At 38.6% G+C, this 25,707-nt stretch overlaps 1 protein-coding gene across 2 annotated transcripts in view; it reads left to right on the top strand.

Moving 5' to 3' along the window:
• LOC117249594 (NXPE family member 3-like) overlaps positions 1-25,707 on the top strand; it is an 86,366-nt gene that overhangs the window by 44,369 nt on the left and 16,290 nt on the right. The window contains exons 5-7 of one of the 2 annotated variants that reach the window (XM_078165118.1): positions 4,472-4,542; positions 9,402-9,608; positions 9,690-10,931. The exons of the other annotated variant lie outside the window; for it this stretch is intronic. Coding sequence (XP_078021244.1) covers positions 4,472-4,542; positions 9,402-9,608; positions 9,690-10,234 — 823 coding nt within the window. The 3' untranslated portion in view covers positions 10,235-10,931. Of the gene's footprint in view, positions 1-4,471; positions 4,543-9,401; positions 9,609-9,689; positions 10,932-25,707 lie in introns of those variants that run through there. 2 annotated transcript variants of the gene reach the window in all.

The following is a 25,707-nucleotide window of genomic DNA, read 5'->3' as shown; positions in this document are numbered from 1 at the left end:
GCAAGCAATTCCAGTGTGTGCTAGGCAGAGGTTGCGCTAGACTTTTTGGTTGCCGGTCATTTTGACCGACAGGGTCGTAAAAATCCGGTCATAATCTATTTTTACCAGTCATTTTAATTTCGTTTTTAAATGATAATAAAGATATTCAAAGACATTTAGTTTTCATTCGTTTGTTTTTAATAAATCCAACAAGCAAGTTATAAAGTGTGCATTAATAAGGACATGAACGAAAAGATGAACAGACATCCACACACCGCAGTGCTTCAGTTCGGCGTCTGGTCTACATGCGAGCCGCAAGCGCTTCTGTCAAGCTGGATAGAGCGGATCGTACCAAACAGGAAGTCGAACACAGAAAAGACGAGAGAATCTGGCCAATTTTCAAAATAAAATAACAACAGCATGCACTGAGGAACGTGAGGGAATACCATGTTTATAATTTAAAATAACACAACAGTGCATAATCGAACACATTTTCCAATACCATAATCACTTCATTACAATTTTAATTTTGTGTCACTGAGCCTGCAGACTACATAAATAAAATGGTCAGAACAATATGCCCTATTCATTCAGTGTTTATCCAACACGCTCAGTACATGGATATGCAATGACAAATTGTCATTAACTTATTACATTATAAAAAACAATTAAAATATGGACTTACCCATGTTTAAAATGACCTGTTGAAGTGAAGAAACGAGTACTGACGGGAACAGACGAGTGGAGTCGATGTTTAACCGGCGTGGAGAGCGCAGGAGAAATGCGCTGCCTGTGTGGACAGTCAAGCGCCTGCGAGTATACTCGCAGGACTTCTGCGGCACTACGCGTCCGGTGTGTCCAGGCCGTTATGTTAACAACGCTACATGAAGCAGATGAATGACTTTTTCTCTGCAGTGTGAAAACGGCAGCCACTGGCTGTGCACTCCGCCGCCAAGTGGGCAGGGGTGGTAATTGCAACCAGTCAAATGACCGACGGCCTTCAGATTTTTCGGTCATTGTTGTAAAATGACCGAGAATATCCGGTTAACGCGACCCCTGGTGCTAGGGGCGGCATTTCCCATAAGGGCTTTCCCATTCTTGCTTTATATGTGATTTCAGTGGCTCAACAGCCCAGGGTCTCCATTGTCTCGTTTTGTGCTTCATAATGCGCCACACATGCTTGATGGGAGATAGGTCTGGAATGCAGGCAGGCCAGTTTAGTACCTGCAGTCGTTTACGACAAAGCCACACTGTTGTAACGTGTAGAATGTGGCTCAGCATTGTTTTGTTGGAATAAGCAGGGATGTCCCTGAAAAAGATGTTGTCTGGATGGCAGCATACAGTGGCATGCAAAAGTGTGGGTCCCCCTGATCGAAATTTTGTTTAATGTGGATAGTCAAGTATGTAGAAGATGAACTGATCTTCAAAAGGCAAGATAAGGAAGTTAAGGATGAAACATGCTCTTCAATATTTCAAGCAAGATTAGTGTATTACGTTTTGTACAGTTTTAGAGTGAAAAAAGAAACGAGCACCATGCAAAAATTTGGGCACCACAAGACATTTGAGCTTTCAGACAACTTTTACCAGGGTTTTGGACCATGACTAGCTTGTTAGGGCTATGGCTTGTTCACAGTCATCATTAGGAAAGGCCAGGTGATGCAAATGGTGATGCAAATGTTAAAGCTTTATAAATACTCTGACTCCTTAAACCTTGTCCTGCCAATCAACAGCCATGGGCTCCTCCAAACAGCTGCCTAGCACTCTTAAAACTAAAATTACTTACACAAAGCAGGAGAACACTATAAGAAGATAGCAAAGTGGTCTCAGGTAGCTGTTTCCTCAGTTAGTAATGTAATTAAGAAATGGCAGTTAACAGCAAGTGTGGAGGTCAAGTTGAGGTCTGGATGACCAGGAAAACTTTCTGAGAGAGCTGCTCATAGGATTGCTAGGAAGGCAAATCAAACCCCCCTTCAGATTTATCAGACTCTGTGGTGGTGGTGCACTGTTCTACTGTGCAGTGCCACCTGTACACCTGTGCTTTTTGGAAACAGGTCCTTTGGACTGATGAAGTTAAAATAGAACTTTGTGGACGCAGTGAGCAAAGGTATGTTTGGGGAAAAAAAGGATGCAGAATTTCATAAAAAGAACACTTGTTAACTGTTACACATGGGGGTGGTTCGATCATGCTTTGGGCTTGTGTTGCAGCCAATTTTGATTACATTTCCTATTTACATCTAGTAGACATTTGGCAACAACAGCATTCTTTTAGAATGCTGTTAATGGCAAATGTGAGTGTAATATTGATTCTCTCTTTGGTTCTAGTTTAGTCTCCACCAACTCCAGAGTGAAATATCTGACTTAGCTGCTAAATGCTCTGCTGTGTTCACCAATTAATTGCTAACTTTGTCTGTCTGCTGTTCAGTAGTAAGTAGTGCATAACTGGATAATTTGGGGTTCTTTGATGAAAACAGCTGACTGCTGCATCTGATAAAATATGTTGATGAGAACTGTGAAAATCTATGAGCTGCAAAACTGAACAAATGAGCTAAAAGATGCTACAGTGCTCTGTAGAGCTCAGAGAAAAAAACATCCACAGAACTTTTATAGAAAGGTGCAAAATAAAAGCCTCCATGGAACAAAAATTCATAATACCATAATTGTCCTTGATTGCAGCTCAAGGTGTCCTGTTAACAGTTTAATAGATGTCTCTTTTACAGTGATGTTCTTGGGAGAAATGCTCTTGGGACTGCAGGGAATTTGTTTTGCTGCAATGCTTTAAGTGCCCACTAGGAAAACTTGTAAGTAGGACTAAGCTGTGTTCCCAGAGGCCTGGTTTAACGTCTGCCTAGTTAGCAAGAGCTAACACAACAGCAGCGGCTAACATCTGACACTGAGCCGTTAAATGGTCCCAACGAACTCACACCAACACTAAAGCTGCTCAACTTTGTTGCTAAACCCATAATAACCATTAAGTAATGTTAGTGTGATGCTAACAGTTAGCCCTGTATTTATGTTCAGGGATGTACACAGACTTTTTGTGGGGCATATACTACTGCATGAACATAGACCTCAGGAGCACATGTGCAGATGTTTCTTTTTTCTTTTTAATGTATGCTTAAGATCTATACTATTTGCACCTAGCAATTAGTAAAAATAGCACCATTCACTACACATCATTTACACATCATTTGTCTTAGGTAACAACAAAGAAAATAGTGCTGCACTGTGCACCCTTTAGTGGTCTATGCAATAAATAATCATTTTAAATAATAATACTGCTCTCTGAATACATAAAATAATAAACCAACCATCTTCCTTCAAAACTACAAAGTAGGCCCATGTTCAGTTGCAACTATCACTCTTTTCCTTTGTTCTCCTCCTTTCAATTTGTTTCCTTATCCCCTCATTTTCTTCCCCTTCTCTTTCTTTTTTAAATAGTCATCCCCTAATTGTCATAATTATTTTCAAAATAAGTGTTAATTTGCGTGTTAACTGTAGTGGAGGTTGAAGACAGAGGGGCAGGGCTAACCCAAACAGTTGTCAGGCATACAACACACTTTTAACTGAGAATTGGTGCCATGGGCCAAATGAGAAAAAAGAAAAAAACAACAACTTAGAATTATTAGAATAAATAAAAAAACATGTCTTGCAAAAGGGCGCTTATCCAGTCAGAGGCTTAAAGGGTAGGTGCTTGAGCATTACCTGGAGTCTATCTGTGTACATGCGTGATTGTGTGTGCAGGTAGACTCTCCCCCCACTATGGAGCTTACATTTCTGCAGCCATAGTCTTCTAGAGGAGGGAGAGGCAGAAGGACAACAGGTTTTATTTTTAAAAAGAGAATGAGAGCAGTGCAAGTCATGAGAATAACATTACTATAGGTCGGTCCCAGAAATTAGAGATGAAAAAAGAAAAAGGTTTTAGCCTATTGATATAAAAAGCATTTACTTTCCTTGTCTGGAGTTCAAATCAGTTGCCTTTCTCCCTCTCAAATATGATGACATGTTGAACCAAAAAGGGTGAAACTTTATTTTTTGCCATGGCACTTGTTACCTAGCCATATCATACTATTACCGTAATGCTAGATTATATTACATAATTCTTGTAACACCACCACACAACCTAAATCTGTAGCTTATGTGTAGCTGTACATTCTATAAAATTAATTCATTACTCAGCCATGAAAGATTCAGCCCTTGACATGACTGAGTCTGTCTGTCAACTCGACCATGAAATATGCAGGCTGTGGAACAAACTGGCAATTACTTGTGCTTCAGGCAACAGCAATGTGTTGACAGTAGTGGATGGAAGGGGGAGTGTACATCTAGTGGCACCTTTTAATAAGTGCAATTTTAATTCACAAATTTTTAGAGGTTAAGTTAAGGAGGTGTTTCCTATTTTAGTGCTTAATTTTTCTAACTTTATGAAATGATTCTAAATTTGTGTCCACCATTGTTGTATTCATGTTGTTCATGTGTGTGTGCTTTTCTTTAGTGGTGTCAACTTAAAAGTCTACATTCAAGCTTCAGGACCTGCCAATGTCACTGTGTTGCCAAAAAAGACAGGTAATGCTCAATTTTTACTACTGTCACCATGGTCTGTAACTCAAAACTAAATTTGGTACAGACAATGTAAAACAGCCAGCAAAAGCCTGTTTGTACACAACTTACGATTGTTGTCTAGCTAGCATTCCCCTGTAGGAGATGTATTCAGCCAATTTGACAATGCTGAGAGCATGGAAAACTACACTGAAATTTGATGAACCTCCACAGGGAACATAAATTCAGGGCGTCACCAAGGGGACACCATTAAAGTTGTAAATTGGCTATCGGAAATAATTAATAATTATTAATAATAATTAATAATTATGTTAAATAATGTGACTTAATTAACATTAAATCACCTCATGGGGCACCATTCCCGTAAAGGGAAAATGATAACCAGTTAAAGATAACAGTCTCATAAAATACGCTAAACTATTAATTTGGAGTTTTGATTAATAATTAAATTAATGACAACAACCAAAATTAACAGTAAAGCCTGAAGGATTTTGGAGTTCTTGACGCAGCAGAGGTTGACTATTCATTTACTCTTGTGCAACATTAAACAGACAGCAGGTATGATTCCAGAGAATTATATTTATTCACAAAGTAAGCAAAGCAAAACCAAAACACACAAATTCTGACTAACTATACAAGCTTGGCGTGTGTGTGTGTGTTTGTGTGTGTGTGTGTGTGTGTGTGTGTGTGTGTGTGTGTGTGTGTGCGCACGGGTGTGTGTGTGTTTGTGTGTGTGTGTGTGTGTGTGTGTGCGTGTGTGTGCGTGCGTGTGTGACAAAATGGCTGACAAGAGAACTACAAGATGGCCGAATCAAAGCTGGCTTCAGATCGGGTGAGGTGTTTGTCTGACCGTGTGGTCAGGACAAAGATAAAGGAAAAGAAGCGGGAACTTTGAGATGCCTCTTTGGGTGTAGCTCTGTTGAAAGCCTATTTGTTCATGAGTCGATGTGGATGTGATTTGTGTTGCAAACAGTCTGGATTAGTGCAGAGATCAGGGCCGGCCCAAGCCTCCGTGGGACCCTAAGCAAAATTTGATTTTGGGGCCCTCTATTACTGCCAATAATACTGATTATTGATCATTCACACACCTACTATAACTTATTTCATGTCCTACTCTGTCATTACAGATGCACTTGTAAAACTAAAAGTGAGAACTTTTTGTTGCAGTTAGATTGTAATCCACAGTGATTAAGGCCATGGAAGCAGACAACAGATTTGCAAATTTGCTGAAAAATCTTTCAATTAATATTTGGCAAAGTCAGCAACTCCCCCTACCGGCCACACAGAGAATCAATACATAAAACCTCAAAGAGCCTGGCAAGTTTTACCCATTTATGGTTTTTAATCTGAAATGGTAGCAAATTCAGCTACAAGAGCAGCCGGGGGTTGATTTACACTTAATATTCAAAGTAATATAGTACTAAGTGGGATACCAAATGTCATCTAGGCCAACTAAAAGTAACAAAATAAACCAATCATTTACTGTAAACACAATCTGCTTTATTATTTTTTGTTTTAAATAAACTGCAACACAGAGGGAACAGTGGGCACAGTAGATGGAGCAAAGAATGGAGATGGACCTAAGATGAAAAACAACAAAAGTAGGGTAGGGGTGACCCCAAATAGTCGATGATTCAGTGATTCGATTCGGAGAAGTCTGATTCGACTGCCAGTCTAGCCGTCAAATCGTCGCAAAATGTGGTTATGAAACAAGACTGTACCATTCTGACTATATGGGGGTGCTCACTGCTGCTGAACATCTTGATTTGACATAGAATGTATTTGTTTGATATATAGCCTATTTTGATACAAACATCAGCCTAATTACTGTTAATGAAAAATTTAAAATGATGCGTGCGTTTAATCAGTAGGCATAATCATTACTGTACATGAATAAATCACCCAGTTGCTTGATCCAAATAAGCTGAGGTGAGTGAGTGCACTGCAGGACCATCAGAGCAGCATCGAAGCCTACGGTGATTTACGGTGGCGGAGCACATAAACAAACACTTTGGAGGAGGTATGTGCTCTCAAATCAAACTTTTTTGAAGGATTATTCGTTTACCTGAAGTGTCTTGAAACGAATTTCACCGCTGATTGTTTTCTTGATAGACTCTGATTTTTTTATTTGGCTACTTTTTGTTTGACGTGGCCAAACAATTGAGAGCGGTGAGGCACGGTCCGTGTGGATGAACTTGTATGAACCTGAGTTGATTAATGAAATATCTTAAAGTCAGAAAGAAGGAAAACTGTTTCTAAGCCTTTTGATGATGTTTTTGGATGTTTATTTGTGAATGAAATGGCAAGTTCTGACGAGTCAGAAACGACTTCTGTTAAAAACATGGATGAGGCTGCAGCGTGTCTGCGCTCATCTAGAGCATCATACCTTGATGAAGTGAAAGGAATAAAGATAAAGATAAAATGATAACCCTTTTACTTTTATTATTATTATCTTATTATGGCAACTGAAGAAATAAATTTGTTTATTTGGGTGTTTTCGCTCTTTCCTCTGGAGTGGAAACTGACGCAAATGAGCTCATTAATCAATGAGGGGGAAAACAATATAATAAGTCGGCTAAAGGAAAAATCTGTCAAATCAGATTTGACTATGAAAATTCTTAGTTGGGGACACCCCTAAACAAAAGCTAGTCACGTTAGATGTCATATTATACTTAAAAATTATGCTGGTTGTGTTCTAAGTAAAATAGTACAGCTATAGCTTGTAATAAGAAAACAATGTTAGTGGAACAACTGAAAATTGCTTGAAAAGTTTTGAAATAATATGCATTTGTCTAAAAACATGTCCCTTTTCATACGATTATATCTTATATTAAAAATGATTCATCTCAGATTCATCTTATGTTCTGCAGTACACTGAGCAATTACAAAGGCTGTTTTGTTGATAACTTACCAGGTAGAGCTGCGGTTGCAGCAGACACAGAGGAGACATTGGGCACAGCGGATGGGGCAGAGGATGGAGATGGACCTAAGATGAAAAACATGTCCCTTTTTTCCTCACCTGATTCATTAGCCTTGGCTGAGCCTTTAAGCTGTTACCTTCTGCTGCTCCCAGCTGTGACTGCTGCCAGCTGCTATTACAACAGCAATTTTCCAAATCTATTCGTGCTCCCCACCAGAGGTGGGGGACTCGATTCATATGACTCAGCTCCAACTTGAGTCACAAACTTGAGGAATTAAGACTTGCATGACTTACAGTAACGAAAGACTGGACTTGACTTTGACTTGATGCATACTAGCAGTAGTAGTAGCACTAGTATTAATAGAAGAAGTAGCTGCAGACAGGATTCAGAAAGACGACCATCAGTTCCCCAATATACTCATTGACCTTACATTGAAAAGTTTTTTGAAAAAAACTTAATATTTAAAAAAATTATATAAATGCTGGACAAAGGCTGAATAAAGGCACAATGTCATTGAAGAGCTGAACATTTTGACATTTGAATGTTTTTCATAGCTCAAAGCATCCAGGTGAAGAACTGTATAAAAACAGAATGATAATAAGAATTTGGATAACATGCATTCAGGCTAATAAACTAGAAAATGCATTGCTTGCAGAAAATGCAGTGTGAATGCTGACAGCTAAAATGCATCGCTGTAAATACTTCACTGTGAAGTGAACTGCTTGAAAAATCCTGTAGCCTGACTGCACTGCATTGCAGCAGTCTGGAGTTGAACCACTGATCTTGCAAGATGTGTGATCACTGAGCAGCACAGCTCTCCGTTCGTTTGGCTGTGCAGTAACAACTGCTGCAATTATATAACTTTTGTTTTTCTTGGTGAAATACCAGGATCCGGTAAAAGACTCTTGGTTTACTAAGCATGGACTTATCTTAATTTAAGGTACTAGTCCATACCCATTGGTAGCTTTGTCACCTTCTATCTATGGCAATCCTCAATGCCTATGTGCAGTTTCACATACATTGACCCGTCAGTGAGTAGAAAAACGTGGGACAGACAGAATGACTGACTGACAGAATGACACACTGACAGTTTCCATGATTATGTACAGCATACCGTACCATGACTTAGTCATACCAAAAATTTGAGGGAAAAAAAAAAACATTCAGCCACAGGGGGAGCCACAGCAATCAGTCGGTGAAACCCTTGAGATGTTACACACCTTTATGTGAAGAGCCACGCCCTCCGCAATATTCTTTGCCTTATAGAAGCTCAGTTTTAGTAAGTTTTCCAACTTTTGCCAAGAGGGAACTTTAGATATTGGTCCCTAGATTATGTTCACAGAGTTTCATGCAGATCGGTCAAACTTCCTAGGAAGATATTGATTTGAAGTGTTTTTCAAAAACTTCAAAATGGCGGAAAATCTTTATAACCGGAAGTTATGGATTCTTGAGGCAAATTTGTTCCTCATGAGGAGAGGCACCTCTGTGCAAAGTTTCATGTCTCTACAACATACAGGACATGAGATATGCCCATTCAAAGTTTGCAATTTCAGTCGGTTGCAATAGCACCCCCCTTTGGCCAATTGATGTAATATTGCTTCATTCACATCCTCCCATGACCCTCTACCACTGTGCCAAATTTCACATGGATTGACCAAGTCAGTGAGGAGAAAAACGTGGAACAGAGACACACACCCACAGACAGAGTTTTCGTCATTATATACTAAGATAACAACATCAAACACAGTTTAAATTGACAGAAAAAATAATAATAATTAAAATAGTAAGAGCACAAAAAGAGAAACACAATCTGTTTCTACAACAGAAACCCAACCAAAGCCTTTTTTTTTTTTTTTTTTGTAAGACACTGTATGATGTCTTCAGATTGATCAGTTCAAATTGTCTTGACCCCTAAGAATAACCCCACCTATTACTTCCTCTCAGGTCAACCAGAGGTGAAGAGTAGCAGTGTGACATCTGGACCCTCTGGCTATTACTACCAGGGTGCATGGCGAGCGCTAGATGGAACCACAGTTCACCAGTTCAACACCTCCTCCGCCATCACAAAGTGTCTGAAAGGCAAGATGATCCACCTGTATGGAGACTCCACTGTCAGACAGTGGTTTGAATTCCTCAACGAAAAACTACCAGGTACCTGATTGGCGGAGATTTTGACAACAGTTTGATTTTGTTCACACTACAGCTTAATCTGTTCCCATTGTATACTTTCAGATCTTAAGGAGTTTAACCTGCACAGCGCGAGGAAATTTGGACCTTTCATGGCCATAGACAATGCAAACAACATCATGGTGACATTCCACTGCCACGGTCCTCCTATAGTCAGTTTTACCACGACCCCAACTACCAAGCTTCATTACATTGCAAATGAAATAGATGCCTTAACAGGAGGCACTGACACCATCGTAGTTTTTGGCATCTGGGCTCACTTCACCCCCTTCCCCATGGAGGTGTACATCCGGCGGCTGCGGGGCATCCGCAGGGCAGTAGTGCGGCTGCTGACCAGGGCTCCAGGGACAGTGGTTATCATCCGGACAGGAAACCCCAGAGCTTTGACATTTGATCTTTCGCTAATGTTCAGTGACTGGTACTCGTTGCAGCGTTATAAGGTGCTCAGAGCCATGTTTAAAGGAATGGATGTTCATCTGATCGATGCCTGGTCGATGGTCCTGGCCCACCACCTGCCACACAACATCCACCCACCACCTCCCATTATTAAAAACATGGTTGATATTCTGTTGTCCCATGTGTGTCCTTAAAAGGGCAGCTATGTGTGTGTTTGCTTGGGGGAAGGAGTGTAGATTTACACATACACTGAGTTTACATATTGTCTCTGTTTTTACTAAATGCTACAGTCCATGCACAAACTAGACTAACTACACTGTTGGTATGTTATGTTATAATAACAATGTTTAAAAATGTATTTATGACAACAGTCTTGATGATACACGATATCTACCTATAATGCAACAGTCACATATTAATTAATTTTTCCCTCAAGACATATGAATTTGTATTACAGCTTTAAAAAACTAAAACAGTATTTTAATCATAACAGTAAAACAAAAACAACAAGTAGCAGTCCCGGGTCTGCTCCGTTTCACAGCCAACAGAAGAAGGAGGCTCACTTGCCCAATATCAAAGCAGCATGCAACAGCAAGTGGTTTTCAAGCTTCACAAAGCTGACCATAGTCACTTTAGCTGGGTGAATGTTGTCTAAAGGAGTTTGACCAACCACACATGTTTGATCATTACATCACATGCAGCATTTCAGTAAATGCACATTCAGAGTGCAGATGTGAACAAAACTCAGTGGATACATGCAGGGCACAATGCAGGATGTGTTGAGGATTGTTGTGGAGCTGATTAAAGTTAGAGAGAGGACTACGATGTTCAATTGCTATAAACATCAAGTTCTGTGTGGATCAAATGTTTAATAAATCTATGTGTGAGTTATATCTGTAATTGTGTGAATTGAAACTATCAGTAAAAAGCAAAAGAAGAATGGTCCAGGGATATTAGAGGATCAAGTCTTCAGTCTCTTAAGAAAAAAAAGAGTCAGCCCTGCCAGAGTGAGAGGTGGAAAAGAAGGAGACGACTGGACCCAAAGGGGCTGTATAGCAATGCGTATAGCTGTAAGCCACTAAAAGTCTACCATAGTGAGGAGATGATGAGAGGCGAAGGGAAGGGGGATGGTGAGTGTGAACTACTGATATGGTGATGTGCAGGTGAAACACTGTGCAGCTGATGCATTGACGTAAAGACATAAAGTTAATGTTGACATTTCATTTAACTTTATGTCTTAGCCAAACAAAACACTTAAAATCAACACTATTTTACTACATTTTGTAATTTGTAGATCAGTGGTTCTCAAATGGGGGTACGCGTACCCCTGGGGGTACGTGGAGGTACTCCAGGGGGTACGTGAGATTTAAAAAAATATATATTTAAAAAAAGCAGTAGGCCTAATAATAAGTCTTGAGAAATAATTATATTATAAAAAGTTCAATAAAATACAAATGCATGTTTATACACTGAATTTTATATTCAGTATTCAATTTTAATATCCTTAAAAAAACGGACTCTCCCCAAACCAAGTTGGTTTGACCCATTGACCTAAAATGCATCACTTGTCAATGACCTGCCGCCACCTGAAGACGCACTGTAATGATGGAGTTGTGGCTGAAGCACAGCAGCAATGCTGCAGAAAACACAGAGAAACAAGTGAATAAGAAGGCGAAACCAGAGCCGACGAAATACCGACAGTACATGGAAGATTACGTTTTAATGGGATTTACGTCCACGAGTTGCAACCCGCCCAAGGCACTATGTTTTTTTTGCGGGGAGAAATTAGCCAACGCTAGCATGAAGCCAGCACATCTACAGCGGCATCTCACCACAAAACATGGATGTCATGTTGGTAAGCCACCAGACTTCTTTAAGAGGAAACTTTCTGACTTCAAGTCATCCAAAGACAACATGCGAAAAGCCTCCACTACATCAGCCAAAGCCCTGGAGGCCTCTCAGGGCTCAACAATAAGGATTGCCCGATTGCCCGGGGCAAGTAAAACTCAAGGTCGGGCATGTAAACTAACAACTCACTTGCCCGATCGGGCAAGTTGCTAAAAATAGTAAAAGTTAATAACTAATTGATAAAATAAATGTATTTTAAAACGTGCTCCTTCTGCTCTGATGCAGCGGTCTCTCTGCCTGAAGTCACAGGCACAGCTGTGTAACAATGTCCTGCCCACAGCCCCCATTGATATTATTTTGCGCGACGGACGCTTCATATAATAACATAACAACATACTATTTATGGTGTTATGTCATCGTGTCATTTCTGTCTCTACATGGTCACGCGTTAACAATTCTCCTCTGCTCTCTGTATCGCGCACGGCGGAGTTCCGCCACACACACACAGGTGAGCACGCTAGAGCGGCTCGGGACGCATTTTCCTGACCAAACCTGACCCCGAGCCCGGTGCAGTTTGTCAGCTGACAAAGTTATTGTTATGGACAGTGTGTAAATAACCAACAGACTGCTGTTACGTACAGACAAACACTGCTCGCACAGCAGCTCAGCACGACACTCATGCTGAGCTTGTGTTGCGTTCAGGCGTTGTCACGTAAATAACAACTTCCAACACTTAAATAGGTCATAGCACAAAACAGCAGCATGTCAAGTGACTTTTTACTTTTATTATATTCAATACAATTGTATGTAAATCTTGAGACACCTCATATGTAAGCTAGACATTTCACCTGCTCATACTGTGCACACATGTACTGTATGTACTTAGTCCTAAAGAGCCCTTCTGGTGCCAGTAGATACATAGAAACATCCCAGCAGGCTGTGCTTTGCAAGCATACAAAAAAGTTTCACGCATATGAAAATTATTTTTCATGCGTGTGCTTCACCTCTGGTGCTACAACTCCTGCACCGATGCGGCTGCATCAATGACAGGCAGTGGGAAAGGGCTCATAGCGCGGATTAAAAAAGAAAACCCCGACATTAAGTGGACTTCACTGTGTGAAGCATTGGCGTCCAAGAAAATGAGCCCTGTGTTGCATGATGTTTTGAACGACAGCAGTAAAGTGATAAACTTCATCAAGTCAAGGCCACTTAATGCACGTTTGTTCCGCCGCCTCTGTGAAAATATGGGAGCTGAACACACACAACTGCTCCTGCATACAGAAGTGTGCTGGCTCTCGAGAGGGAGAATACTCAACAGGCTGTTGGAATTACGATCTGAAGTGCACACCTTTCTGACAGAGGACGGATCTCCCCATGCCACCTTGTTTGAGGACACGGACTGGCTTGCAAAGCTATTATATCTGGCAGATATATTCAGCAAACTGAATGAACTTAATGTGTCTCTGCAGGGCAAGGACACCAGCATCCTGAACCTGTATGACAAGCTGGGTGGTTTCCTGAAGAAAGCAGAGCTGTGGAAAAGGGCATGTGCTCAGGAGGATTTCACCTGCTTTCCTCAGGTGGATGCTTTTCTCTCCAATGAGGATGTGGAGACAGCTCTGGTGAAGTTAGTCATAGTGGGACATTTGGCTAACTTGATAAATGGTTTTCATTCCTACTTTCCTGACATGGAGGAGAAATCTGCACAGCTGGATTGGGTGAGAAACCCATTTCTCTTATCTGAAGCAAGCTCCCTGTCACTTATCAGGAAAAACTGATGGAAGTGGCATCTGACCGTGGCCTGCAGATGAAGTTTGGCACATCCACTCTCACGCAGTTTTGGGTGTGTGTGAAGCAGGAGCACCCTGAGCTGGGACAGAAAGCTTTGGAGCAGCTGCTACCCTTTGCCTCCATATATTTATGTGAGGCCTCCTTCTCTGCAGTGACGCTGATCAAAACAAAGCAAAGAAACAGACTGTGTCTGGAGAAGAGCTTGATCACAGCAGTTGCCTTCCTGCCACCAAGAATGACAGAAGACTGAGAAGATCCTCAGTGAGGTACAAGCCCATTTTTCTCACTAAAATGTACCGTAAGTGCAAAAGACTCAGTTCAATGCAACAATGCTATTCTAAGTGATGAAAACTTGCAATTTTCATTTTTTGATCCCAAAAGAGGGCACTTTAAGTTGATGATTTTTTTTTGTGAGCAAATCTTTATTTATTATTAAGTTATCAATTTCCTTTTGTAAACAAAATATTATTTATTTATAATTAAGTTAATGATTTATTTTTTGTGAACAAATCTTTATTATAATTAAGTTAATTATTTGTCTTTTTGTGAACACATTTTCAGTTATTTATATATATTTTTATTTCCTACCATTACAAAAGAGACCAATATAAATTAGCAGGGTTTTGCATATTTGAGTTTTGACTGGTTTTATGCCTTCCTATTGGTCACTGTTTTCTGTTTGTTTCTTTTTTGTTTCTACATGCAATGTTTGCAATGTTTGCAATTTAAAAGTATTTGTCAGGTACATTGGTACAAGTTTGTTTAACTTTAATAAATCAGACACTGATGGGACAGCACTGTACCTCTTTCTTTTCCACAAAAAATGTTTTGCGCTGGTCAGGGGGTACTTGGCTGAAAAAATATTTCAAAGGGGGTACATCACTGAAAAAAGTTTGAGAACCACTGTTGTAGACTACTTAAGTAGCCAAACATACCCCATATGTCACATCAATATGGAAGCCCATTTCCGCCACTTGATGTAAAAAAATAAGATTTAATAACTCAAAATGAGATACTATCTCAAAGTAATGAGATACTACGTTGAAATAATGAGATACTATATTTCTCAAAATAATGACTTACTAAGTCAAAATAATGAGGTGAATGAGTACAGTTACAGCCTTCAACAATCCATACTCTTCATCTATCAGTCACGATGGATAACATCATTGAGGGATACTAACTCAAAACAATGAGGTCATAACTCATGTACATCAGATTTGCGACACACTACACTTTAATGTGATGTATGGGGTATGTTTGGCTACTTAAGTAGTCTACAAATTACAAAATGTAGTAAAATAGTGTTGATTTTAAGTGTTCTGTTTGGCTAAGTATGGATTCATTGTGACTGAGAGATGAAGAGTATGGATTGTCGAAGGCTGTAACTGTACTCATTCACCTCATTATTGGACTGAGTATCTCATTATTTTTGACTTAGTATCTCATTATTTTGAGATAGTATCTCATTATTTTTGACTTGGTATCATTATTTTTGAGATAGTATCTCATTATTATGACTTAGTGTCTTATAATTTTGAGATATAGTATCTCATTATTTCGACTTAGTATCTCATTATTTTGAGATAGTATCTCATTATTTTTGACTTAGTATCTCATTATTTTGACTTAGTATCTCATTTTAAGATAGTATCTCATTATTTTGACTTAGTATCTCATTTTGAGATAGTATCTCATTATTTTTGACTTGGTATCATTATTTTTGAGATAGTATCTCATTATTATGACTTAGTATCTTATAATTTTGAGATATAGTATCTCAGTATTTCGACTCAGTATCTCATCATTTTTGATTTAGTATCTCAATATTTTTGACTTAGTATCTTATAATTTTGAGATATAGTATCTCATTATTTCGACTTAGTATTTCATTATTTTTGATTTAGTATCTCAATATTTTTGACTTAGTATCTCATTATTTTTGAGATAGTATCTCATTATTTTTGACTTAGTATCTCATTATTTTTGAGATAGTATCTCATTTTTTTCAACTTAGTATCTCAGTATTTTGAGATAGTATATCATTATTTTGAGATATAGTATCTCATTATTTCCACTTAGTATCTTATTATTTTTGACTTAGTATCTCATTATTTTGAGTTATTAGATCTTTTTTTTTTCCATCAAGTAGCAGAAATGGGCTTCCATAGATGTTGGTATTTGCTTGCATAACGACAATGTTATAGAATGGCTTAAAAACGTACACGGACGGTCAGGGTACGACCAAGGTACCTTTTAACCGTTTGTTTTCTGGGAATAACTGACACAATCAGAAACCAGAAACAAGTCGTTTTTTTTGTTTTTGGCAAAAAAATGAAAAAACAAAATTCAGCTCAATTTCTTGTTTTCTGATCCTATTGCAAAAAACAAATTTACCACTCCATATTTCGTTCATTGGTGGGCGGGCTCTCAGCGATCCTTTGCTTCTGATTGGCTAATGTGCTCTGTCACTTACATTTGGGCTGTGCCTTTCGTTATTAGAGCGTAGTTTATTTTATAGTTCTTGTTTAGTTGAATGAAGTTATAATTGTGAATTTGTTTTGTTTTGACCATTTCTTTTTAGGGTCCGGGCAGTTAAGCTGCCAGGACACTATTATAATCCTAGGTATTCTTCTTCTTCTTCTTCTTCTTCTTTCTTCTGAGGAAATCATACTTCCCATGGGTGAAAACTCACCAAACTTTGCACAAAGGTCCAGTCCCATGCCAGATATCCTCAGCTGTAAACTCAAGCCAATAGTCCTGATGGTGGCGCTACAGCAAGCGTCTAAAGTTCAAAAATTTGAAAATTCATAACAAATCAACCATACGTGCTACAACTTCACAACTTTCATCAAACTGTAGCCCCAATACGGAAGAAACTTTGGTACATTTAAACCTATTAAAAATTTTGAAGTTCATCACTTTGTTTTTTTCAAAAACTGTAAAACTTCTTAAACCTATTTCCTCCCACAATTTTTGCTCAATTGACACCAAACTTGCTACAGAGCATCTTCAGACTGTCCTACACAAACGATCCACACAGATTTTTTATTTATCAAAAATTGAGCCTACAGTGCATCAAAATGTTTGACTGTAAATGATACTTTAAACATATACTTGCAAATTCTTCTGCAAATTCTGTCATACACAAACTATTTTTCTCAGATTTTTGATTTTGGCCTACAGTGCATCAAAATGTTTGACTGTAAACATATACATGCAATGTTCATGAAAAAAAAATTACAAAATTCTAGAGTGATGGTAGATGATGTGTGGCAAAAACTGAATTTTTGAAAGCATTTTGAATTTTGCTCTAATGTGAACAATTGGAGTCAATGTAAAAATGGCAGTTTTAAACATCAGTTTTTCACTTATGGAGCAAATCAATCATTGTTATAAACAAATTACCAACATCTCCATGCTGTCTAGATGCAATATGTGTATTTTCAGATTTTTGTCTTAAAAACTGAATTTTTTACAGTGGTTTCAAATCTGCCTTTCCATGCACGGATGGCTGCTTTCCTACACAACAGTGAATGGCTTACTCAGTTTGTGAAGCCACTGTTGAGTTGCTACTTGCCAATTAGCTCAGAGCGGTAGATGACCGTCTTAGGTTCGAGCCTCAACTGGTGCATAATCCACATTGTAATGTAATCATCTTCTTGTGCTCCAGCTTATTGCTTAAAATTGCCTGAGCGTGACTGATCACTGTGCAGCATCTTCAAGTCTTTTTTCTGCTAGAAAATCTGCTTTCTCATGCTTAAATAAACCAAACTTTGCACAAAGATCGAGTGTCAATACTTCAGTGTGAAACCATCTGAGGCTTCTCACTTTGCACATAGCTCAACTAGTTAAACATCAGTTTTTCACTTATGAAGCAAATCAAACATTGTTAAAATAAATTACCAACATCTCCATGCTGTCTAGATGCAATATGTGTATTTTCAGTTTTTTGTTTCGATAACTGAATTTTTTACAGTGGTTTGAAATCTGCTTTTCCATGCATGGATGGCTGCTAAACCTGCACGTCTGGCTTAGTCAGTTTGTGAAGCTACACATGAATTGTCCCTGACTAATTAGCTCAGTGAGATAGAAATTGATTCTGAGTCTCAGAGGTTGTGAGTTCAAGCCTCAGCTGATGAAAAAGGCAGATTGTGTTGCTAAATTGCCCATCGCTATAATTTTTTTTTTTTTTTGAAAACAGTTCATCTGCTTTAATCTAAATGTAATTTTGTGCTCCTTTTGTTCTCGTGTTCTTCCAGCTGTTTGCGTTGATGCCTTTATATTAGCGTCATTATTAGGGGTGGGGGAAAAAAATCGATTCACATGAAAAATCGCGGTTCTTTTCTTTGACAATTCCGAATCGATTCATTAATCCAAAGAATCGATTTTTTTTTTTGATTTTTTTTTTTTTAAAAAAAGCACTAGGATCAGGAATGAATATTAAAACACAACCTTTGAGGGAATCCCTATACGTCCTTCACGGTAACAATATGCATGACAATTTCCCTTATTAGTCTCTGAACAACAAAGTAATGGCTGAACAAGTTTTACTGTAGCCATAAAATTTGCTATCATAACATTTTATTTCTATTTTTATGAATAAAAAGTTCCTCACAGCAATGGCAGGCAGCTTTTCAAAATGCGCAAAACATCAGGTGTAAGTGGAAATAAAACATACATGGGAAAGTTTTATAGGATATTTATAAGTTTTACAGGCAATCTTATCTTCCTGTCTTTTATTTTGAAGTTAATTCCGCCTCTGATGTCACCGCCGTTCTAAAAAAAAACGGCCCTTTTTTAGTTTCTTCGTTTTAAACCAAAAATGAAAAAAACAGGAAAACCATGGTATTTCCGTTTTTCTGTTTTTGGTTTAATAAGAAAAAACTAACTGCCTGAAGGTACCCTGACTGTCCGGGTACCTTTTTAGCCATTCTAAAACATTAAAGAGGCAACAGATAGGATTCGGGTTTTGTTAGCTTGGCGCCACCTAGCGTCAGCAGTGTTGCTCGCACTGTCGCAAAGACCAAATTGACTGTGGGGATCAGAGATAATCAATAAACTATAGGCTGTAAAACCACCAGTATACCTCTATGTATATGTAGAATGAGAAGGTGTGTGGACACTCTACTAAATAAATGAGTAAAAGAGACCGAGCAACAATTATCAGATTTATCTGAAGAAAAAAACAAATAGTAATGCAAATAATTATACCAGAATGCACAGTACCAGCACAACTCACAGTAAATTATACCAATATGTACAGTATCAGTACAAACAACAGTAGACACATAAGGGATAATGTATAGTGAGCCGGTGACTGTTGAAAAATAACTCTCGACAGGGGAATGGAACCCATACGCACAGGGAGTTATTTTTCAACAGTCTCACTATACATTATCCTGCTTAGAACATGGCTTACTACTAAAACATTCAAATGTTACAACTGGCATCAATATTATTAAACTGCTGGCAGAGTGTGTTGACAGAAGAGAGGTGTTCACCAGACAAACGGGAGCGGAGGAGAGGATTTTACTCCACTTTTCCTGGTCGGAGATGCTAGGAATGAACTAGCAGCCAGTACAGTACAGTCCTCTCTCGTCTAGCTAACATTTAGCCGTGCTTCTTACCGATCCATTAGAAAGAAAGCTAGCTGGACTTGGTTTTGAAGCCTCTTTGGTCACGGAGCTCCCTCCATCTCTTGAACGCCTGACTGAGGTTTACTCTTGTTTTTTCTCTACTTTTATCATTCTCCTTTTTGTGCATCCTCGCTTCCTCAGACAGAGGAGCTCGTTTTCTTTTGGGAGGCTGTTTTTCACTTATCTCCAAACTTTGTCCGTCTGCCATTGTGCTCCTGACTCAACTATCTCATGCCCAACTCCTCATAAGGACCAGCTGCAGTCCCTGATTGGCTGACCGACCAATTTCACAATACATGACGAATCTCCTACCGTAAAGCAGATTTTTTCTGTGAAATTTTGGCACTGGTGGCAGAAGCTTATTGCAAAGATTGCAAAGCCATTAAGTAACCTATGTAAACGCTGATAGTCTGATTTTACTGTGGCCACTACCCTGTGCAACCCACATTATTTTCATAATGATATATATAGGCAAAAATGCTGTCTGTTGCTTCTTTAACGTTATGCGAGCACATACCAGGGTAACTTCTGAGGAAAAACACATTAATATAAATTAATCAATCAGACAAATGGATAAGTAGATAAATACACCAAAAAATGGGCCGATGGAAACAGGGATTGATTACATGTAGATGAATATTGTGATTCATCTACACATATGAGGAAAGTATTAGATTAATGATTTGCATTTTTTGGTACAATACAGTTGGCAATATAGTTTAACCAACAATTACCAGCAATTACTGTGTGTGTAGAGTTGTTACTGTTAGCAGTGGTATTTAACTGGGTTTCCACCGTAACGCGCTGTTGCCTGAGAAAAATACAGGCAATTTTACTGCTTATTATTTAGTGTGTGTTTGCTCTGCTGGGGAAGCAGGAGAGAATGTATGATTCAGCTGGATTTTAGTAAAAACTTCCATTTTCATCCCCTAACTCTGGAATGCATGACTAATATCATCAAATTCATGTTTCTAAGTTGCCATGAGGATGTGATGAACAAATACGGAATTTATGGTTTTTCATTTAGCTATGTTTCACATAGGGATTTGACATTGTGTATTTTGAGTCCATGTACACACACACACACAAACTAATATTGCAGTATTTTTATACAGACCACACTGTCACATCCTTATGTGCACAGCAAGACCATTTTTTGATCTACTCTGCATTTGCCCACCCAGTTAGGGGCCTATAGTGCTTCAAGTGCCAAACCAGGAATTGTATTGAAAAGACAGCAGGGCCCCAAAAATGGAAATTGGCCCCATCTGTTTTTTTGTTGTTTTTTTTTTTTAACATTCTTGGGTCTCTCTAACCAATCTGACTGCCAGAGATAGAAAAAAATCACGTTTTTTATGTAAATTGAAGGGGAATCAAAAAATGTCGTTTTAATGGGTTTCATTGGGGACGGTTTTCGTCCAAGAGGGCGAGGTGTAGTAAAAAGTTGCCATTTGTGTATTTTAGGCCTGATTTAGGAGTGGCTTTAAAATTTCAAAATATCACCAAAAAAAGGTTTCTGACCAAATGTCATGCTATATGTATGAACACACCCAAAGTTATCAAAAAATAAAAACTGAAAAATGACTGAAAAGGACGTTTTCCGTCCGAGTGGGACCGGACGGTAAAAGGTGACCAGGTTTAAGTGATGAAATTATGTAATTAGTGGGAGGTCTGTGGGGGCTCCCCTAGATAAAAAAAAAAAAAAAAAAAACGTAATTTAGAATAAATTTTCTGCATTAGATGAGTTAGATTGAGGGTGTTGAGAACAGCACAATTACTGGCTGAACCCTGTATGAGAAAACAATAAAAATTATAGCTGCTGCGCAGCAATGGTCGGGGCCAGGCAATTTTAGGCAAAATTAGGCAATTCTGAGCAACACACACACTAAAACAAAGTATATCACAACATAGAAGTTACATCATATAATTATGGCATGCCCTTCAAATTGTGGATGAGTGGCTGAAGTGATCAGACTCATAATATACAAGGGAAAGAAAAAACTTAAGAATAAGAAAGTAAGAATAACATTAACTGCTAGCAATTATGAACAAACTGGCCTGATCTGACTTAAAGCTAAACATTATCCATGGTGACCAAGATGAAAACATTTTTTAAAATGTAGAAGTATCTATTGGATAGACTCTGCATATTGACTGATAGCTAAGCCAAATAAACAGGGAAAAGAGACAAGGGATAACAGGGAAAAGTGTTGATAAAGAGTATTTGTCTCTCTGCGAAACTGCCTGGATCATAATTACTTTAACCTTGGTAGTCTCTAATCCACATAGCATGATGCCTGAACATAGGACTTTCACATTAGAACATCCTTTCTGCCTTAGCTGAGGCTTGAACTCACAACTTCTGAGACTGAGGTCCATCTTCTATCTCACTGAGCTAATTGGCAAGTGACAGTTCATGTGTGGCTTCACAAATTGACTAAGCCAAGCATCAGGGTGCCAGACAGTAGCCATCCATGCCATGGAAAAACACATTTTAAAGTGAAAGTTCCAAAGCTGTAGCACATATGGTTGATCTGTTATGAATTTTCAAAGTTTTGAAATTTAGAGGCTTGCTGTAGCGCCACCATCAGGACTATTGTCTTGTGTTTCCAGATGAGGATATCTGGCATGGGACTGGACCTTTGCGCAAAGTTTGGTGATTTTTCGCACATGGGAAGTATGATTTCCTCGAAATGAGGAAGAAGAAGAAGAACATGCAGCAAAACAATAGGGTCCTGGCAGCTTAGGCTGCCCGGCCCCTAATAACCAGGGGTGGACTTTACCATTAGGCCCCAAATTAAAAGGGCTCAAACAGTTTTAGATCTACTATGATATTAAGATATCAAAAATACTGTATAATGTTACTATTCTAACTCATTGCACCCTAAAATAAGTTACAAAAGGCCCACAGGTTGTTTTTTTTTTTTAAAGCAACAGTATACTTCAGAAGAAAACATTGTACTTCTACATTTACCTGACAGGTAAATGTACTGTTGCAGATTCTAAAATATGATGCATTATGATTTAATTTTATTTGTTTAACCTCTATTTAGCCAGGACGTTCCACTGAGATTGAAAATCTCTTTTACAAGAGAGACCTGGCCAAGGTAGCAGCCAATCGAAACACATTTAGAATGCAACAAATACAACATAAAATCTACAATAAAACAACAGCTATTCAAACATATTGATCTCTCAAGAAAAACAAGTACATGTCCCTATCACCACATTCTATATGATGCTCTTAAATTCTTCAGTGAATATAGATGTTTCTAATTTTAGATCTTTTTGAAGTTTGTTCCATGTCCAGGTGCATTGTAGGAAAATGCAGCTTTCGGGGTACATTAAAAAGTAGCCATTTATGAAACTATTCAGCATTATTTAGGAATTAAAAGGCCCATCTTGAACAATCTTTAAGTAAATTTAGGTACATTGTGCTGATAATAGGCTGACCTCTCCTAAATGCAGGAGTGCTTTGCCTGCCTCCCTCACTGCACATCGCAATCATATCAGTGGTTACACATATTGATTTTTCTCTGTGTGAATAAATGGACATGTGGTGTCCAACATGTGAAAATTGTCAATTACATAGGTCTCCCAGTCAATGCGTGACCATTGGCAGCCTGTGCAGGTGCTACAGCAGCTGAAGTTTGCTGCAGTTGTCCAATAGACTCTTGTAGTGCCAACATCACAATGACATCATTTTATTAGCTGGGAGCAAAACATGACTTGCCACCACAGGGCTGTAGGCTACATAGGAGTCTTAAAATGTCATCTTGTTGTGTTATTGGGTGCCAGGAAAAAAGGCATCATGGCTCAAAACTAAACTTTAATGGCTTACCAACTGGACAGAGTGCACACTTCATGTCAGGTTAGGGAGAAAGTATTTACCATTGTAGGGATGAATAACGTTATGTGTATTAAAGGTTATCATTTCCACATATTAAGAGGAATATTGGATTTCTCCATAATGCTAACTTTTAGCACATTAGCTGCTTCAATAGCAAAACAAAATGGAGGAAACTCAGGGCTGACCCAAGCCTCCATGGGACCCTAAGCAAAATTTGATTTTGGGGCCCTCTATTACTGCCAGTAATACTGATTATTCACACACCTACTATAACTTATTTCATGTTCTACTCTGTCATTACGGATACACTTGTAAAACTATAAGTGAGAACTTTTTGTTGCAGTTAGATTGTAATCCACAGTGATTAAGGCCATGGAAGCAGACAACAGATTTGCAAATTTGCTGAAAAATCTTTCAATTAATATTTGGCAAAGTCAGCAACTCCCCCTACTGGCCACACAGAGAATCAATACATAAAACCTCAAAGAGCCTGGCATGTTTTACTCATTAATGGTTTTTAATTTGAAATGGTAGCAAATTCAGCTACAAGAGCAGCCTGGGGTTGATTTACACTTAATATTCAAAGTGATATAGTACTAAGTGGGATACCAAATGTCATCTAGGCCAACTAAAAGTAACAAAATAAACCAATCATTTACTGTAAACACAATCTGCTTTATTATTTTTTGTTTTAAATAAACTGCAACACAGAGGGGACAGTGGGCACAGTGGATGGAGCAAAAGATGGAGATGGACCTAAGATGAAAAACAACAAAAGCTAGTCATGTTAGATGTCATATTACACTTGAAAATTATGCTGCTTATGTTCTAAGTAAAATAGTACAGCTATAGCTTGTAATAAGAAAACAGTCTACTAGTAGAACAACTGAAAATTGCTTGAGAAGTTTTGAAATAATATGCATTTGTCTAAAAACATGTCCCTTTTCATATGATTATATCTTATATTAAAAATGATTCATCTCAGAATGTTCTGCAGGACACCGAGCAATTACAAAGGCTGTTTTGTTGATAACTTACCAGGTAGAGGGTGCAGCAGACACAGAGGAGACAGTGGGCACAGCGGATGGAGCAGAGAATGGAGATGGACCTAAGATGAAAAACATGTCCTTTGTCATATGATTATATCTTATATTAGTATATCTTAATAAGATAATTTGACTAGAAATTAAATATACAGGGTGACAGTTTTTCCCTCACCTTCATTAGCCTTGGCTGAGCCTGAGGAAGTGGACAGCCCCTGGGCTGAGTCAGTGCCTCCTCCAAAATACTTTAACAGTGCTCCTGGGGAAGTTTCATATAACTTATGAGCATAATAGGGAGTTGATAAAAAAGGAATTAATTACTAGCTTATTTACTCACACAAGTTACTATGCTCTGCAGCAAACAATTGCAAACAACATATCTCAAACTACAAGTTAACTAAGTTAATTCATTAATGTGAAAACAGATTGCTAGCAAACGTCACCGCATTTGTAATTAATGTTAGTTGTTATTAAGCATGCACTATCAAACGTTATCAAAAATGTTGTTTTGATGCCAAAAAGCAACCCAGATATATATATACACTGAGAATCAACTCATTCAAAGTATTACACAAACACAAAAAACGTTAGCTTGAATAGTAAGCTATCTAACCTGCCAGTTAAAAGAGAAATTTCTCTAGTTTTGAACTAATGTTAGCTAGCTAATTTGCTATTATAGGCTAACGTAGTTGGAACAAAATATCAACAATAATTAAGGACTTTCCTAATTTGAGGAAACTTTCCAAAATCTCCTTGACACCAAATGTTACATTACCAAGACATGCAAACATACCTTTATCTTGCCTTTTTTTTTCTCCTCTTCCTCTTTCTTCCCTTTTCTTGACATTATTAGGCCTTCCACCTGCTCCTAGCTCCTTGGATGCGCAGTGCGCACTGCACAGCTGGATGCACACCTTATTAGCGGAGCAGCATTTAGAGCAGGGGGCAGTAGGAAACTACACTCTGTTAACATGATATTGTCTTTTTGTACAACAACGTACATTTGATAATATATGAATCATCATCACTCACACATGGAAAAAAATAATTCTTTTTTTTTTCTTTTTTTAAGTTAATTGCTCTTGGGGGGCCCCCTAGTGGTCACGGGGCCCTAAGCAGGTGCTTAGCTCGCTTATGCCTTGGGCCGGCTCTGCGCCGAGACGCCACCTCCCTATGGAGGAAGATTTGTTGGCTGCAGGTGAACAGGTAGGTCGTGATAAACTATGCTTTGCATCGAGGATGAATAAAGCGGTGGTTGTGTTCCTTAAAGACGAGCCTCTCGCTCATCAGCTGATACAGAGCAGAGTGTTTATCAGAGATTTGTTTGTGCTGGTCTCCCCGCTGTCAGCTCCCTCCACGCGGATCACTGTGCTGGGTGCCAGGGGGTTTAAAACTGTGAGTTTGGGACATAGGGATGCTAAACTGAAACATGTGCAGTCTCTGAGGCAGAGGGTGTTTATGTTCCTAGACTCGCCTACACAAACTCTGGAGGTGAA

This window comes from Epinephelus lanceolatus, chromosome 23, assembly GCF_041903045.1.
Source record: "Epinephelus lanceolatus isolate andai-2023 chromosome 23, ASM4190304v1, whole genome shotgun sequence".
NCBI classification, from domain to species: Eukaryota; Metazoa; Chordata; class Actinopteri; order Perciformes; family Serranidae; genus Epinephelus; species Epinephelus lanceolatus.
The sequence above is the reverse complement of the archived record's forward strand: the minus strand, read 5'-3'. Positions and strand labels throughout refer to the sequence as shown.